The sequence below is a fragment of the Pyrgilauda ruficollis genome, unplaced genomic scaffold, assembly GCF_017590135.1.
Source record: "Pyrgilauda ruficollis isolate IOZ18807 unplaced genomic scaffold, ASM1759013v1 scaffold4, whole genome shotgun sequence".
Taxonomy (NCBI): domain Eukaryota; kingdom Metazoa; phylum Chordata; class Aves; order Passeriformes; family Passeridae; genus Pyrgilauda; species Pyrgilauda ruficollis.
The window spans coordinates 22,390,283-22,408,140 of record NW_024525489.1 but is presented as its reverse complement, the minus strand read 5'-3'; the positions used below and the strand labels follow the sequence as shown (position 1 = coordinate 22,408,140).

The 17,858-nt window shown below is 40.6% G+C and overlaps 1 protein-coding gene across 9 annotated transcripts in view; it reads left to right on the top strand.

The window, feature by feature from the left end:
• Positions 1-17,858, top strand: part of EHBP1 (EH domain binding protein 1) — a 205,350-nt gene that overhangs the window by 38,149 nt on the left and 149,343 nt on the right. For all 9 annotated transcript variants that reach the window (XM_041477088.1, XM_041477087.1, XM_041477089.1 and 6 more), the window contains exon 5: positions 8,054-8,107. In XM_041477088.1, coding sequence (XP_041333022.1) covers positions 8,054-8,107 — 54 coding nt within the window. The remainder of the gene's footprint in view (positions 1-8,053; positions 8,108-17,858) is intronic.

Here is a 17,858-nt window from a genome sequence, read left to right as displayed (position 1 = left end):
GGTTCATTAAACCTAAAAGAAGACGGTTGTCTCCCCACCCCCCCCCTCGCCCTTTTTTTTTAATATCTGCCTTTGGGATTACTCATGAGCACAAACTTCTCAGGTTGACAGTGCCCCCCCCCCCCTTTTTTAAAAAATATCTGCCTTTGGGGTTACTCATGAGCACAAGCTTCTCAGGTTGACAGTGATCATAAACTATCATAAACTTGTCTCTGTTCTTAGCAAACATGTAGTCTACAACTGAGATTTAAAAGTTCACTACCAAAAATTGTTTGCTTCAAGGACCTCTGCTTGGACTAAGAAACTTGTCAGCATTATGTGGCAATGCCACATGTCTGTGCAATCTGAACATGGTTATGCAGCACTGTAAATGTTGCTTGATATTTTCAGCATTTAAAGTAAAGCAGAAATGTACACAAATCTTGATTGTAGTTGTGATGTTAGGTGAAAGATGAGAAATAAAGTTTCTCTTGGGTGCAGCTCTGATATTGTGGCTTTGGAGTGAAGGTGTCTTCCAGCCTTCTCTTGCCATCCCATCTTTTTATTTACACTTGTACTGCTTCAGAATTCTGTTATGTAGAACAGCAGAACAGCCTTGTTAGTTGTGTAACTGAGACTGAGGGTAGGATTATCTAGTAAGGGATGGAAGGGCCTCTGGAGCCAGTGTCAGATATTACAAAAGCTTAATTTTACCCAGCACTAATTCTGCAGGCAGATCTGTTCACTGGACTTCTTCCTCCCCCCAAAAATGAGCCTTCCTGTCACAAGAATTGGTCTGGGAGGAGAGGTAGAGTGTGAATAACTCCAGCACTGTGCCTTCTGTAAGTGGTACCCACTGGTCTCTGGGGGTATGAGCATTTGATTTATAATCAAAATATTGAGAACCATCACACTGTCAGGCAGCTCTTACTGTAAAATCTGCTCTAATTGATCCTCCAGCTCCTCTAACAAGAGTGCCTGTAAGTGGCCAAACACCCTTTGTTCTCTGTAAGGGCCTGCACGTGTGGCACAGAGCAGTTTGTGGAGCAAGCTGTGTGATGCCCCAGGAGTGCTGTAGCTGTGTGAGACCAGCAGCCTGCCTGAGCCAGCGGTGAGGGGCGGGGGATTGCAGGCAGAAGATGGTATTGGCCCAGTTCAGGCTGTGCCCAGTCCCCTGCTGGCTTTGTTGGCTCTGTGGTGCTTCAGCTGCAGCACAGGACATGTCCCAGCACCCACTGAGCTGGCATTTCTGTAGCTGGTAGGTTCTGGGCACAGGCAGTCCAAAAGAAGTGGCTGTTTGTCACACAGCTGCTGCATTGTCTGGGCAGCACTGCCGCAGTGGGAAGGGAAGTATGTGATGGCACTCTGCAGCCGCCTTCCTGGGAGCTGCCTTGGAATTTGTATTGTTCCTTCTTCTGGAAGGAAGGGGACAAAAAGACTGAAAACAGGAAAGCTCAGAGAAAGAGACTGCTCATCTTGCAGTTCTGTATCAATCCTTTTTGGAGCCAATCCCCTGCAAAGGAGGGTGATTACTGAAGGTTTGGCACTTTGCAGTGCATGCACTCAGCCTGGCTTTGTTTAACAAACAGGAGCTGCGTGCTTTCACCACCACCTGAAGCTCAGGGAGCTGCTGCCTCCGTGTCCACCCTGGCAGAGCCCAGAGCTGGGAGCTGGCTGCTCCCACAGAGCTGTGTAGCAATCACAGATAACAAATGAATGCAGTGGTGCTGTTGGGAATGGAAGGAGTGGGCTCCAGACAGACAGCTATGTGTTGTGGGAAATGATTCACACAGTAGTGGCAGCGCATTCGTAAGTGGCTGTTGAAATGTGTTACTGGTAGGATTAGGAGATAAGTCAAGGTTTCAAGTGCTGATGAGAATGTTAAGAGTCTTCTCTCCAATAGTCAGTTGTGGACACTTGAGAGCTGGCTTAGCAAAGTCCCTGTGATCAGTCAACAGATGAGATATTCTGCATTATCTGCACAGCCCTACTTTGGGTGTTACCTTGCTTACATCAACATATTTGTAATTCTTGCACAAGCAAAGTACTGAAGAGATTACAACCTTCCTTTAGAAAACTTTATTTCAAGTAAATGTAAGCTTGTTTGTTTGTTTGTTTGTTTCAATTAATTCTGGGCTGTTGGTAAAATTTCATAATGCCCTGGAGTCATGTGGGGAAAAGAATCATATGGATATATTGATTCAGCTTTCCTTGACTAGCTGTAGCTCCTGCCCATCCAGCCATTAAAGTACTAATTACATGAAAAGTTCCATCTGTTCTGAAAGTTTAACTTCTTCCTTTGCTGAGCTCCACACTGATGTTTAGTTATGCCTTGGGGTTTTTTTCAACCAAACTGGGGAGAAAGAAACATCATGAAACAATAAGCCTATTGTGCATTTAAAATCCATAATTTGTAGTGCTTTCATGGAAAGATTCACAAATGCCAGAAAAGCCAGAGCTGAATTCCCACTTTTTTTTTGTTTTGTTACCGTGGTTGTGCTCCAGAAGTTAATATTTTGGAGTCCCTGCATTAGCAAAGTTTAATTGCCACATATGAAAACTTGTATACTTTTCTGTAGGTTTGTATACAAACACAAATCTTTATCAGCTGACACAGATTTTAAACCAGAAATTTTCACTGCCAAGCAAGCGCAGTGCTTTTAGTAAAGCTAAATGAACATCAATTGTACTATGAGGATTTAAATTGCAACATCATTATTTTCTAGCTTAAAAGCAAAGTGACTTCCTGTTCAAAAATGTTTGTTCTTCAGGAGTAAGCATGGACTTTGCTTCATTGGATTACACAAAACACTTGTTTTGTCAGTAATGTACATGGTTTATCACACCAATGTACCATTGCAACAGCAGGGACCATTACCAGCTCTTAATACCAAGGTTTGAAAAAGACATTTTTAAAGGCATAGCTTTCTAAGCACACAAAAAATATCTATAAGTAAAATAAGAATTAAATAGATGATCAAGGCATATTTGTGTAGTTGAAAGTATTCCTGTCCTGTTCCCACGTATTACTCAGAAAAAAATCCCTATCATTCTTCTTGAAAGCCCAAGTCAATCATGCTTTGCTTTTACAGAATAATAACTGGCCATGCTGTAGCAGGATCACTGCAAGAATGCCAGTGCATATCTCAGGGGAGGAAGAAAAAGAACCCAAATCAGCCCAAAACCTCTACATAAAGTAATTTCTCTTAAGTAAAGACCAAGTTCAGGTTCAGAGCATACTTATTTCAGTTTAGGAGGGAGCAGGGGCTTGACCAGATACTATGAAGAATACTCCATAGGAGCGAAAACCAGTTCCATAGGCAAGGTGTTGTGTGCCAGATACAAAAATCATAAGCTTGGGGAAGTAAGCACATTTGCACATCAAAAAATTAAATGGTTAAAAACTTAAAGGATTAGTGGGGGACTAATTTTTAAAAAAGATTAAAAAAAAAAAAAAGACATTCAGTGCTCGTTGCCTTTCTAGCCCAGAGGCTTGACTGGAAAGTGTGAGCTTGGTGTGGTGATGCACAGGGGTGTTTCTGCCAGTCTCCTCAGAGCTCCCTGCTTTCTGGCAGCTCCAATTAAAGCTGATCACAGTTGTATGTGATTTTCTAGACTAATCAGACCTCTGTAATCGGCATTGAAGGCAACAAGAATTGGGTCAAATTTTGAGTCTTGTGCAGTTTCAAGCAGGCAAGTACAAAAGCTGAGGACAGATGCTGGGGAACCCAGAGCATCTGCTGCAGGTCACTGGTGAAGGGAGATCACACACCCTGTCAGTGTTTGATGTGATTCACTGTGACAGTCCTTAAGCAGTTATTCCCCAAGAAGAAAGACTGAAGATTAAGGCTGGTATGAAGTGATCTAATTGAAAGACAAGTTTCAAAAGCCAGGAACACTTAGGGAGGAGGCATGGGGGAGGAAGGGACTAGCAGTCTGAAGATCTTCCCTACCCACTCAGGCAGCTGATTAGGAAATGCAGCAGTCCCCTGATATATCCTTTGTTCCTATTACAAGGAATACAAAAGTAAATCTGAATATAACCAGAATTATTGGAAAAGATTTACCTTTCTTCAGTCATCTGAAACCACCTTGTACTCTGCAGAAAGGATCTAGTCCTTGACAGGAATGGGTTCGTGATGGACTGATCAACAGAGAACAGAAAAATGTGTCTGACATGTCCTTTGCTCTTCCTAAGCCCAGAAGAGTTGACTTTTTGGGTAGTTGTCATGTGGATGGGCAGAATGATGTCACAGAAAGAAGCTAAGGGGTGGGATTGCAAAGAAAAGCTGATGTCCCGTCTCTTGCACAGTTCCCTACTATTTGCTTCTTACCTGAGTATTACTTTTGGCACACTAAGGTCATCTTGTGAGACAAAAAATACATGAAAAAAGGGTAGAGAAAAAAGGCTCTAAAACTTAAAGATGCTGAAAAGGAGCATCAAACTGACACAAGAAAATGGGACCCACGTCTTGGTACTAAAAATGATGATTCTTTTTTAACATAGTAAAATGAGGAGGAGCAACAAGTTGTTCAGTCCATTTTCCCTAATGCTTGCAGTTCTCAATTAATGGTGAAACCATAGCGAATGTTGGATGGAGTGTAGTTCTGCATCTATGGTACACTGGTGAAGGAATTATGCATTACCAAAAAAGAAATCTCGTGCCAACTCCCCTCATGTTACAGCGAGATGTGAGGCAATTTGTTCCTTGATCTTTGTAGGTAATTTTCATTATAATTTGCTTTTAGGAAATGGAAATGAGGTTTGTTTATAACTTTTGACTTTAGGTATTCTCAGCTTGTATCTGCTTGCAGGTGAGGTGAAGTTTTGTGTGCCCTGTTACCAGAGAGTGCTTTCATACAGTATTGGAACATACCAAAGGCTGCTAAAAACATTGCTCCTGGAGTTCTTCTTCTTTGGAATAGCATTTTTTTCCTAAAGCATAGTCACCTGTGCTATAGTCCTCAAATTATAGTTTGCTAGATACATCACATGGGTTTTTTGTGGGGAACGAATGGAGAATATGGATTAGCCAGTGAGGGAAGTATTTGGTGTTGTGTGTGTTTTTTGTTTTTTTTTTTTTTTACTGGTATTTACTCTCTTCAAATCCAAAATAAGATGAAAGATTAGTCAGATTTATAGAAACAACACCTGTTATGGAGACACCTGAGGAAATGTTAGCCCCAAATGTAACATGTTGTTTGCAATAGAAACTGTGTTATAACTGTAATCATGCAAGAAACTGTGTTATAACTATAATCATACAAGTATCTGTATACATGACCACGTACTGAAGTTGTAACTTAATTAGAAATAGGACTCTCTATGCTGCTCCTTGGGCTTCTGATAAAAGCATTTTAGTGTAAGAGTGAAGCCACTTAGGTGTCTGTTGCAAGGAAATGCTGAAGCTTATGTATATAAAATTATTCAGGGTTTTCTCTTTCTGAAGACATTTTAAAACTGACAAAAAATATGGCTTAAAAAAATTTGGATTCACCTTTAAATCTGGAATATCCTACACATATGCAAAGTGTTCATATATCAGCATATTTCATGCTCTGAACATTTGGTTAGGCTGTTAATTAGAGAAGTCCTTGAAGCTTTTAAGGGCTGTTTTGGGGCAATACACTGCATTTATCTTCCTGAAGTGTTCACAACTTGCTTTCAAGTGTGTGCTAAAATGTTGAACATTAAGGAGTCTTTGCATTATACAGTGTTATTTTGCTCTGTCAGATGATCAGAAATACTCAGCAGAGCACCTGGTTCTGTAGCTCTCAGAGGTGTGAGTTTTATTGCCACTGACAGAGCTTGGTTTGGCTTTATAGGTTATTGCCTTGCAGAAACAAAACAAGGAATGTTTTGTTTGTTACATGAAATAAAATATTGGACCATGACTTTGGAAGCAGTTTTAGGTCAGCCTGCAAGCTTGTCCTAATAGCTTTTGGGGGAGTTAGGGGAAAAAAATTGAGCAGGATGAAATATTTAAGAGTTGAGTCACTTATTATGGAATAGCTTATTAAAACATAAAGTGGTTAATGATCCCATTAAATCTCATTATGTCATTTCATGCTGTATCAAAGGAAGCAATTAAACAGAAAGGTAATTGCCCCAGGTTAACTTTAAAAATTTTAAGTATTTAATAGCTGGATTACAGAAAGTTAGTTACATCTTTAGAATTTATATAGTATACACCAAACCCGCAGCTATCATGTTTTATTTATATAATGCAGAATTCCACAAACCTGATTAATGTGATGGAGATATAATTACATAATCTGATATTTACAAGACCTTAATTGGAACATGGAGATACCTCAGTATAATTTTGTATGTATCTACTTGCCCTTCTCTCCTTATGGTAACTGGCACAGCATGTTTTGACACTCATTTGCGATATTTAAATTAATCTCTTTTTTAAAAAACCTCTTAAAAGATTTATTCATATATAAAAATGAATCGCCAGTTTTGACATAAGTTTTTAGTAACATCTTATATTCTTTCACTGAAAGTGTTTTACGGGGGGCTGCGTGGGAAACCCACTTGGCTGGGTTTTGAAGGAAGGATGCACAGGAGGAGATGGGATAATATCCTCCTAGAGGTGTTGTTGTAGTTCATCCAAAGAGGAGGTTTATTTAAAAGCACACTTCCCAAGTTTTTTGTGTCCTGGAAAATTTTTTTAAAAAACCAAATGACAACTTTTCTCTGGTTGTTGGTGTTATAAACTGTTACTTACAAAATATTTTGTCTATTCAAAGAGAACTAGTTAAAAAGTGATACAGCACCTCTCCCCACTGTCAGACTTCAAAGCAAAACTGAAGTGAAACAAGGGTTAAAGCAAAGACTAAGATGAGGTGAATCAAGAAGATTAAATGCGAGGCTTGTAGCATTCTGGAAAGAAAAGGAAGATGGTACTAATGGATATAAAGTGGGAGCAAAGTATATTGATGCATTTTGTTAATTTAGAGCAGCAAGATGGAATTGCCATGCTTGCTGTAGTGTCAGAACCAGTTGCCAAAGAGTAGCAAGAAAATTGAGATGCTGAGGGGCCTCATATATGATGTTGGGAAATGCTGATGATATGGAAGTGGCATTTACCTCCCAACACGTATGGCATGCAAACATCAGGGACAGAGGAGTAATTGAGTGTTTTCCTGTAACTAGAAATAATAGGATAGAATTGAGGTATAGCAAAAGCAGGTTTCATATAAAAACAAAGACTCAGGATACATTCTCTTAGTGTGAGAATCTGTTTTGCAAGAGGAGTAGTTTTTCTGCCGTTGTTCAGAACTTGGCCTGGATGATTAATTATTTTTTTAAAAAAGTATTTTGCTTAAAGTAGGATCCTTGATAGAGGCTTGAGAGGAATGACTTATTGTCTTCTCCGGTGTTATTTTCCTTTTAGACAACAACAATACAGACCACTCCAGCAGACTGAAAGCTCATTAAATTAAAAAAAAAAAAGTGCCAAATATATGAACTTCATTGTTATTTTTCTTCCTGTTAGTGAAAATGTTTTCTGATCCTCACATGTGATACCATAGAAATGTTGTGAACTCAGGATAAGCATTTAAGAAATCTGCAGTGGAAGGAGGTGCTGTGCTGAAGCTGTGACTTTGGATCTCTGCTTGTGCCCATAGAGTCTGGGCCTAGGGAGGTTGGGGTGTGCATCTTCTCACTTCTGGTGGAAGCAAGTGGCACCCTCCACTGTTGTCTGCAAGATTTGGATTTATTTTGTTTATGTGGGAGGTGGAACTTGAGAATTAAAGAGAGGGTTTTCTTTTTTCTTTTTTTTTCCCCCACTGGATGAAAGGAAGCAGAGTTACAGGCCTTCGTCAGCGTCAGCCTCAAGTTTGTATTTTTAGGAGTCTCTGTTAAATCCTCACTGGCAGTTTTACCCCAACTTGTTCATCATATAGTGGACATCCCATAAATCCTACATCCTAGCTAAAATATTTCTCTCTGGCATCTTCTGTGGGTAAAAATAATTCAGAGTATATGAAAGCCGTGGCTGTTTTGCAGTCTCTTGCATCCTGGATTATTTTTAGACTCAAATTCTCTGGTTTGTTTTTCTAGGATCCTCACGCTGAAGAGTTTGAAGACAAGGAATGGATGTTTGTCATAGAGAACGTAAGCTGGAATGTTGTTTTGGTTTTTTTATGCGTATAAGACTTAATAATTTAAAAATATTAGAAGGTGTCCATATGCTAAAAAAAAGTCTTGAATAAAATTTGAGCAGCTGAACCACCGTAAATCCTAGCTCTGTAGTAATGAAGGCTTATTAAAATACCTATTATACAATAAATACCTATGTTACAATTAAAATGCTGGAGAGGGGAGTGCTATACTACACTGCTTAAATTCCTTCCCTGTAAGCCTCAGTCTGCCTTGCATTAGTGTGCTGTGAGCAATGGAGTGAACAAGTTAGAGCTGGGTCATGACTCACTGTTTTATGGGCTGTGACACATTATTTGTGTCTGAGCAGGGCAGTGAACGAGTCAGAGCTGGGTTATGACATCTGTGTGTCCCAAATGGCAGCGCACCCTTCTGGGCTTGAGTGCCACTATCTAGGGGAGAGCAGAGCTTCGTTGTTCACTTTGATGGGTGAGGAATTTGGGGCAGGACGGGAAGGTGGCACCAGCAGTGAGGAGTGTCATGAGCTGCTCCCTTGGATCCCTCTGCACGTCCTGTGCCCCGAGTGAAAACCCAAAAGCTGCTCCTGTGAGTCTCCAACTCCTCCAAGGCAGGAGCTCCCAGAACTTCCCGGGGAGCTGAGTTCCTGAGGGCTGCACAAACAGCAGGCTTTGCCAAAGTGCACTGCTTGACATTGCATAGAGCAAGTGCTGCATGAAGTACTTTTTTCCTTTCCCTTCTCTGTTCCGGGCAGCAGCTTCCGCTCTGGGGCTGCCTGGCTGAAAAAAGGGGAAGCTGCTTTTACCCAGGATTTTCTTGAAATAGAAACTTCAAATATATTTTAAAGGATTGTGGTAGCAAGACAGTGTTTACTGCTCATTAATATAGTTCCATCATGGACTGTTTCACAGTAACATAATTTTTATGTTGTTTTTAAACAAAAAAGAAATTGCTCTTCTACCAAGTAGTACCACATAGCACTGAAGTGTGGGGAAGCAATGGATTTTGCATTATATCTTTTTTTACCTAAAAATGCTTATTTTTCTTGTCAGTATTGGAAAGTGATTTGAATATCTAAAGGTTTATTCCTATCACCAGTAACTGAACATTTAAAAGGGCTGAAAGAAAAGTGCTTTATTTATACTTTTGTTTTAAATGTCAAGTTTCTATTTTCACCTATGATACTTGTTAACACAAAACATAGTTTAGTTACTGTTTCCTGGAGTTTCCTTTTCTTTCTCACGTAGTTTATTGTAATCGGGGAAGTCTCCATCCCCAGTTGTCACTATACAAGTAGTTGTGGATAAAACAATGTCAGTGTATTTCTCAGCCAGGCCCTCTGGGTATAGCTGGATTTCCTGTGACGTTGCAGATGATATTTTTTTTCAGGATTTTATATGGGGCATGTAGGCTGAGCTTGTGTCCTGCTTTCTTTACATGTCAGAGTATTCCATGTAGAGGGGGCAGCAGACCATCTGCTGCTTGCTGTTCTTGCTCTCTGCCTCACACCTTTGCTGAGCTGTGCAGGGCAATCTTGTGTTATGTGGCAACTTCTTCACAACTTCAGTTGTGCTGTTAGTTCATCTCACAAGAACTGCCAAATAGTCACTGGTAGGTAGATGCTTATTCTTTGATTGGAGGACATAGAAGTAATATCCTCAGAATTATATATTTAATAGTTTTACCGCAAAAATTACTGAGAGCTAAATAAACTATAAAACTGACTGCTTTCAATCACCTTTTTCTCCCTTTTTTTTTTCCTTAATGCTGAAAGAGATGGAGAAACTCTTTTCCCAGGGTAACAGCTCCACTTAGTGGTGGATGAAAACATCTTCATCGGTTCGAGCAAGTCACAGGTGTTCCAAAGGCTGGCTGACATTCCAGAGCATGGAACGCCTGCCTATTAAAAACAGGGGAGCCTGGGAGGCAGGAGGTTGTTCTCCTCTATAGACATTCACCCTCTTCGGGCCTAAAGTGCACTTTACCTGGGTTTACAACAATCTATTTGTCATTAACCTGACAAGACCAGGTCACCTTTGGGAAGCATGGGGACATTCAGAGTCCTTTGGGACCTTTTCTCTTTTGTCCAGGGATGTTTTGTGTCCTGATAGACTACAGGGCTTCCCCTCCTCTTTGGTCAGCAGCACTCAGAACACAAAATACTGGAGTCTGAAGAGCTTGGGGATGTGCTTTAATTGTGAAGCTATGTGAATTCTGCTAGAAATTTTGAGTTTGGTTGTTTTTTTTTTTTTTAATAAGTAAGTCTGACTGACTTTTAAAAGTCAGTCTCCAAAATAATTTTGTTATGCTTCAGCATGGCTGAGCAAAGACCAGGTAGAAGAGTTATACAGCTGCAGTTTGATGCCTTTGCAGGCAGATGCTACCAAATTAAACAAGTTTATTCTGCACTTTCAGAGGGATTTTAAGTAGTGATGAGCTGATTTGTGCAAGAAAGCCATGATGTAAATGAAAAAGAAACAAGATACTTGTTTTTTGTGGTTATTTTCTTGTTGGGGGTATATATACATTACTTCATGATCCATTACCTTGATTATTGTAAATTTTTTTTCTAGCTGTATTTTTACTGCCCTAGTCACTCTGTATTTGTATTCTAGTAGGTGAACTTTGTCATCTACTGTGTGTATAATCCATATATAGTTTGATCGTAGAGTAGTTTCTTACCATTGAAATCTTGGTATTCATTTTCCATCAGCCTTTTCTATGTCTTTCTCTCCTTCACAGCTGTGTTCTGTGTATATTTACTGATAACTTTCTTGTCTCTAATTTAATCTCTCTTTAACCGCAATCTGTGTAATTGATTATCTGCTTTTACGTCATGAGGCAATTATTGGAATTCTTTTGGTGTTTTTTGTGTTCTACTGAATAATAACATTGGATGTTCAGGTTGGCTGCTGCAACTAGGAGAGCAAGAAATTCATAACTAAGATTTGCCCATGTGTAGAGTTGTAGTAGGCTTTCAAAATCTCACAGACTGGTGTTAGTGTATTTGCCTATTCCATTTAAAGAACGAGGACAAGTTGCCTTCTATTTTATAAGCCCCTTGCTGTAGTAAGTGACTTTTCTCTCTCATTGCTTCTGTGGGTAACTTGAATATATACTGTTTCCATTCTTGGCTCCTTTCACTGTCTGAGCTCCTCGAGTGTCCCCTCAGAGGTGCCAGGAGGGGGGGCAGTTTTGATAAAAAGACTGCACCTCTGAGAAGAGGTCAGCTGGCCTGAAGTTTTGGGCTGTGTTTCTTGGTCTCTGCAGATTGCTTAGCTAATGGAATGAGGAAGGGATAGGAGGGAAGAGAGGAGGTTTAAATTGGTCCAAAGGTGTGGAAGCTTTCACTGGCTCTATGTACAAGAACTTTGTCTCAAATAAAAGTATCTGAAGCAATGGAAGAAATGTCATTTTGCTTCCTAGCATGCTCAGAGCATGGAAAAGTACATAAGAACGTCCACTGAGGACAAACCATAATGTTTACTTGTTTGCTGCCAGTTTTGTAGACAGTTACTTCCTACATTCTTAATGAACCTTAAAGTCATGGAATGTTTTCTGACTTGAAACTGCACAGACTATGAAACAAGTTTCCCAGCTTTTTGTCAAAAATATTTTTGAGCCCGGATTTGTGTGTCTAGCACAGCAATGTATTCCAAAGTTCATAGTAGGCTTCTCTGTCTTCCCCCCTGTGCTTGTGTTTCACTGTTGTCCGCGGGTCATTCCCAGGGCTCAGGGCTGTGATGAGCAAGCCCTTTCCAGTAGGATATTCCACTGACAATAATTGGTGTTGCTCCTGCCACCAACTGCAGCCCTCTTTTTATGTGGCAGGCCTATTAAAACTTGGTCTTTGCTAATTCCAGACCTACTGATTTGGCAGATGAATGGAGAAACATGCCCCACCTGTTGTTGAAGCTTTGCTTGTACATTCCTGTGAGCTGGAGCTGGAGGCAGCCTCACCTGTCTTGTGCTGTTGCCTCAAGGCAGCACAATTCCACACAAACACTTGCCTAAACAGTTAAAAAAAAATAAAATTAAGGTGGGCTGTCTGCAACACTGCCAGTTAGCCTCTTCCAGTGCTCCATTGTCCTTGTGGGGAATCATTCTGGCCCAGATTTTTGTTGGTACGCTTTAGGCTGCTCTTGGTTTTCTTAGCAATTACAGATCTGGAGAACAGTCTGCTCTCTGTCGCTGGAGGCTCTCTCCTCACCTCTGACTAATCGACCCCAGTAATGTGACAGTGTTTACATGTGGGATTTCACTTCCCCTGATTGCATTAGCAGGTCATTAGCATTCTCTTTCCACGGATTCATTTATGAATGCTCAGTGTCCTGCTCTGCTCCTGCTGCTCATGACTTTCAGGAAATAGCTGCGCCCAGCTCTGCTTGCACTCTGTCACCTGCCTGGGGAAGCATTCCAGGCAGAATTTCCAGGCTGTTCTTATACTGAGATCTAGGAAACTGCACTAACTTCTGCATCTGTCCTTTTTTTTTAGAGAGTCTTGGAAAAAGCTTTGATGCCTTTTCAGACACTGTTTTCTAATGATGCCTTTTTGAATAGACCCACTGAAACTTCTGGAATGAGAGAAAAAAGGAGTCTAGAGTTTGCTGTTCATGCTGCCTTCAGGGAAGAGTTACAGAGAGTAATGAATTTAAGCAGAAAAAGTGAGATCTGACTTTTCCTTCTGTCTGTCGCTCTTGTGTAGCTTCAGGAACCCCAGCCTAGAACGAGTTCTGAATTGGCTTCCACTCAAATATCAGCAAAGCCTCAAAAGAAAAGAAACATTAGAAACATTAGAAAACGTTGCAGAACAATTGACATAATCAGCTTCATTTTATCGGTACATGTGTGTTCTTTTAGTTGACATTCCTCAGTCCATGCTTCCCCCATCGCCTCTGAAATTCTGGATCATGGTTGCTCATGATGATCTCTCATTTTGAATGCCCTGGAGCATGTTTTATCACTCACAGGTTTGGGGAGATTATTTCTCGCTCTTGAAATGCCTGGCATGACACCACTAATAAAGGTGATAAATAAGGTGAAAGTAATGGGAAAGAGGGTAGGTGGTGGGACATAGAAATGAATTTCTTTCTAGTCTTAAAGGACACCAATTTTAAATGTGATAGCAAAAAGTTAATTTTTGTATTAGCAAAAAGTTAAGTTTTCATCAGATAAAGCTCTGAACATGTTGTTTCCCTGATGAATCTTTTAGAGAAAAACTCATTTGAAAAGGAGTAGCAATTAGCCCAGAATTTTGGTAAAAGCATACTTTTTTACTGTGTGGTTGAATATCTTTTACTACAGGACTGCTGCAACAGTAACTCTGCAAGGGCAGGTTTTGTCCTACATCCGAATGACAGCTCAAGTCTGATCTTCCCACCTGCTTCTGGAAATAGATGTCGGGGAGCAAATGCCAGCATAGCATAGGGAATTGAAATTCTGAGTACTGCTGATGCAGAATTTGCTGGGAGAACCTGGGGGAAAAGACTGACATAGGAACAGGATGAATTCCTGACTTGCTGATCAGTTGCTATATCAGAATTTATTACAAAATCTTGGGTATCTCTTCTAGTGCATCTTTGCACAATGTGAGAACTTAAGTTTAAACTGGCTATTTCCTTTATTTAAGAAACATTAGTAAAAGCTTCTCTATGCCTTCATTTTGTATTTTTTGCTTGAAGTAATTTTTTGCTTAAAATAATAATTGATTGGGTTAGCTTTTTTCTGAATTAAATGTCTGCATTTAATATATTTAGAATAGCTTATAGTTCAGACATGCTTTCCTGGTCCTTTAATTCCCCTGTCATATTCTGCTGTGTGTGATTATGTGAACTGTGACTAGCTGCCTGTGTAAATTAGGCTGAGTATTCTGGTTTAGATATAGCTAGGAATTAAATGCTGCTTTGTCAGCTGTCTCGCTCTTGTTCTGCTTTAAATGTAATAGAGATTCAGAAAACCTGTTTTACTTTTAGTTTTTGCTTACATTAAATATTTAGCACTTTGTTCTAGTTGAGAAATCTCTGAGATTAGGCCTTTGGAGCAAAACTTGCAGAAATTGTTGTCTTGATTGGCTGCTCTGGTTGTAAAGGAACCAGGATAGGAAATCTTTCTTGGAGGCCTGATCCTGTGCTTTTCCAGTAATACATTGCTGCTCCTTCTGTGCTCCATGATGGCCTTTCTGGGCACTTTGAACCAAAAGGGAAATACGATCAGGGGAGGGTCCTGACTTGGGAAAGGAGCAGGAGAGAGGCCACTGCACAGAGTGGATCACTCTGCTTTGGGGTGTCTGAGAGTGGCTGAGTCCCCTGTGTGTCCACACTGACCCTACAGGAGTCCCTTACTTAAACAATCTCCTTGGATTTGGCATCTTCTCTGAAAAGTACAGAAAATAGTGGAAGTGGATTGCATTGCTTGAGTTCTGCTGGAGAAATTCTACACCAAATGCTTTAGCACAAGTAAACTACCACTTGTATTTAGGGCAAGCGTGGATGACTGTGGTTGTTTTCCCCTCTACATGGCCCAGCACAAAGGGGAGGCACCAGCAGCCCTGGTTTCAGGCAGGCATTGTGAAGGCAAGAGCTCCATAAACTTTTCTGAACAGCACAGTTAATTAATTAACTGTGATATTTTGACCTGCAGCCACTCCTGTATCCCCAGGCAAAGCCTGTTAGTGTCCTGTTAGGACATACAACTTACTGTCTGCAATGTCATTTTCCTTCTGACCAAAACAAGACTGTGCCCAGATCACCTGGAATTAGGGCCACTGTGAATCCTTTCTGTCATTAATACATAACAACCTATTAAAGCAGAGCTGAGAAATGACAAAAATCTTATTTAAATAAGAATTTTAGAGAAACTGCTAGAATAACTCCTAATATCTAATTAACTTCTTACACTTTTAATAGCTTTTTTTTTATCCTGAATGAGTGTAAAATGTGAGTCCATCGATGTCTTCTCTACTGTGTTTTTTGAAAAACAGTTACGAAAATTTTCTTTTGGTATTTGATCTTGATCTCCTAAATGAAATGCAGTGCCCAAACTGTGCTTTAAATAGTGTTGTTTCTGATGCTGTGTAAATAGCTGCACTAAGTGCATCTATATCAAATATAATTTGGCAGATGCTATGGCAATTTTGAAAACTATATTACAGCATTTTGGCTTAACATTTTCTGGCAAAGGAGATATTTCATTTTCTGGTGTTTGTGCTGCAGTTACATGGGAGGGTCTTGCAAGTGGCAGCTGGAAAGAGGAGGCCCCTGGGCTCTGGGCAGAGCATCCCAGGTGTGAGGCTCTGGCTTTGTGTCTCACAAAGTGTGGTACACGGACATACATGGCAACATTTAATTTATACAGTTATTGAGTCACAGCAGTGAAGTACAACTGTTTTCTAAATTGCTTAGGACCATTTTGTTTGGGTTTTTGAGGGGGGACTATTTCCTGCTAAAGGAATCTGTCTCCTATAGCCAAGTTGTACAAGGCAGCTGATTGGAGTTGCTATCAGTGGTGTCCCTTGCCAGCTGGAGGGTGGAAGCTGATAAACAAGGCAGACAGCTTTGGAAACAAACCTCTAATACAACATTAGGCATGTTTAAAACCAGCAGTGTGTTTCAGCCACTCTTAGCATATGTTTATTCATAGGAAATCAGCAGTAAAATACACTGGCCAGTGCATGCAAGAGCCGGAGTCTGCATGAGGTCCTTTCCCTTTCAGACTTCAAATACATAAAAGTGTCTTTGTGATTGTTTTACAGTGGGGTTCTAATCATACTCCAGGCATAAGCTGAGCCAAGCAACTTGCCTTTTAATAGAAAAGTGTTTGCTTTTAAGCTTGTTCAGCTTGCCACATTTTTTCTGGTTTTACGTGTCTGAGTGTGTTTTTACATCCCCATACAGTCACGGCTGTGTGTTTGCTCTTGATGCGGTTCAGAATATCATTATGTAAAATACCACTGTCTGGGGCAGCGTTATGATGGATAAATTTCATTTTTGACCCGGTAGCTGTACGGTGTTAAAACAGCATCATATGCTGCTGCCATGTAGCACAAAATATTCAGTATGGAAAATGGAAAAAATGGCAGTGCATTTAATGAAAAATGTTTTTGACATAAGTCACCTTCAAAGGCAGATAATCTGGGAGTCAAATTGAATATTTTGGTTGATTTGAGATAATACCTTGCAATTGCCTGTGCTCAAGGTACGGAAATATGTGTCAAAAAAAGAATTAAAATATCCATTTTTGTGTAAAATGTAGCTCTGCATTAAGTAACTGGATAGGATTGTACATGCAAGCAGTTGTAATTTAACTGAGAGCATATTATTTAAAAATAGTGGCCAGCAGCAGAACTATAGCCAGCTGACAGGAAAATAAGAGTTCTGGCCTCCTGAATACCCTTGTTATTAGGAAAACCATCTGGCAGTGTAATAGCTCTGAGTGTTATTTCTTTCAGCCTCTTATCTTTGGTTGTTAGCTGTCTTAATAGAGTTTAATATAATAGAAATTAATTGACCTCCATAACTTAATTGATGCCATTTCATTCATTTCCCTCCCAGCATATTCTTCATTCTGAATTGATGCTACACCATCACATTGTGTTTTTCCTGTGAAGATTCTTCTTTCTTACTGTTTTGCTTTATCAATGTCTAAGCCAAATGGCTTCTTGAATCTTGACAGGCAGTAGAAACAAACTTTTTCTGGTTTAGCTTAAGTATGGAGGCAACTTGAGTCTTGGCTGCAAAGATTGCCTGAATAAAATGGTAATGAATAAGTTGCTGTAAAGGGCATTTTGTAACTTACCAGTGTTTTCTCTGTTCCCACATACTAGCATAAATATAAGAATAAACTGAATTTTTGCCAAATGTATGACTCCTACAGAGTTGCATCCCTGAACTCAAAGGTTCCTGTTCTGAGCATGGTGGACTGTATGTCCTGGTTCTGGCCAGGACAGGGTTAATTTCTGCAGTCTGGAGGGGACCTCCTCTTTAGGAGGATGGTTTTCCCCAGCTTCTCACTCCTTTTTCCTCCTTTAGGCCTGTTACAACAGCTTTTGAGAATTTTGTATTTCCCTTGGATGCTAAGGAAAGCATTTTCTTGTTGCTATGTCTGCTATGACTTCTCAGTGCACACACAGAGATTTCTGGGAAGGTCACTCAAAGATCTGCCCCAAGGGTGGGCAGTCATGAGTGCCATGGAATGTGTAGAAAATGGGCCAGTATTAGGGGAAATTCCCTGTTCCAATGGTTTGAAGGTTCACCCCTGAACAACAACAGGACCCTGGTGAGGTGACAGAATATTTGCAAGGAGAATGCTATGGCAACTCCAGAGAGGAACAGCTTATTGCAGTGTTCTGGGTCCTGGCTGCTCTTCAGCAGACACAGTTCGAGACTGGGCAGCACCCTCGGGGGGAGGAGGAGGAAGTCAGACCTACAGCACTGTGGCTGCTCAAACTGAGCTGAACCAGAGGAACAGCCTGTAGCAGTTGGTCCTGTACAGAAGGAGAAATCCAAGACCAAATCAGTTTGCATAGTGAGGGATGAAGAGAAAGCAGGGCCCTCACAACAGGAGGAAGAGGCAGGGCCACCTGATAATCACCTGATCCGTATTCTGGACAGAGCTGTGAGATTAAGATTTCAGCCACCAGACTGGTGAGCCCCTGGTGACTTGGCTGCTCCAGTGGGATATCATGGCCCATGCTGTGGAAGCCAAGCACCTGGGAACCCTGGGATGTGGGCATTGACAAGGGGACTGGGAA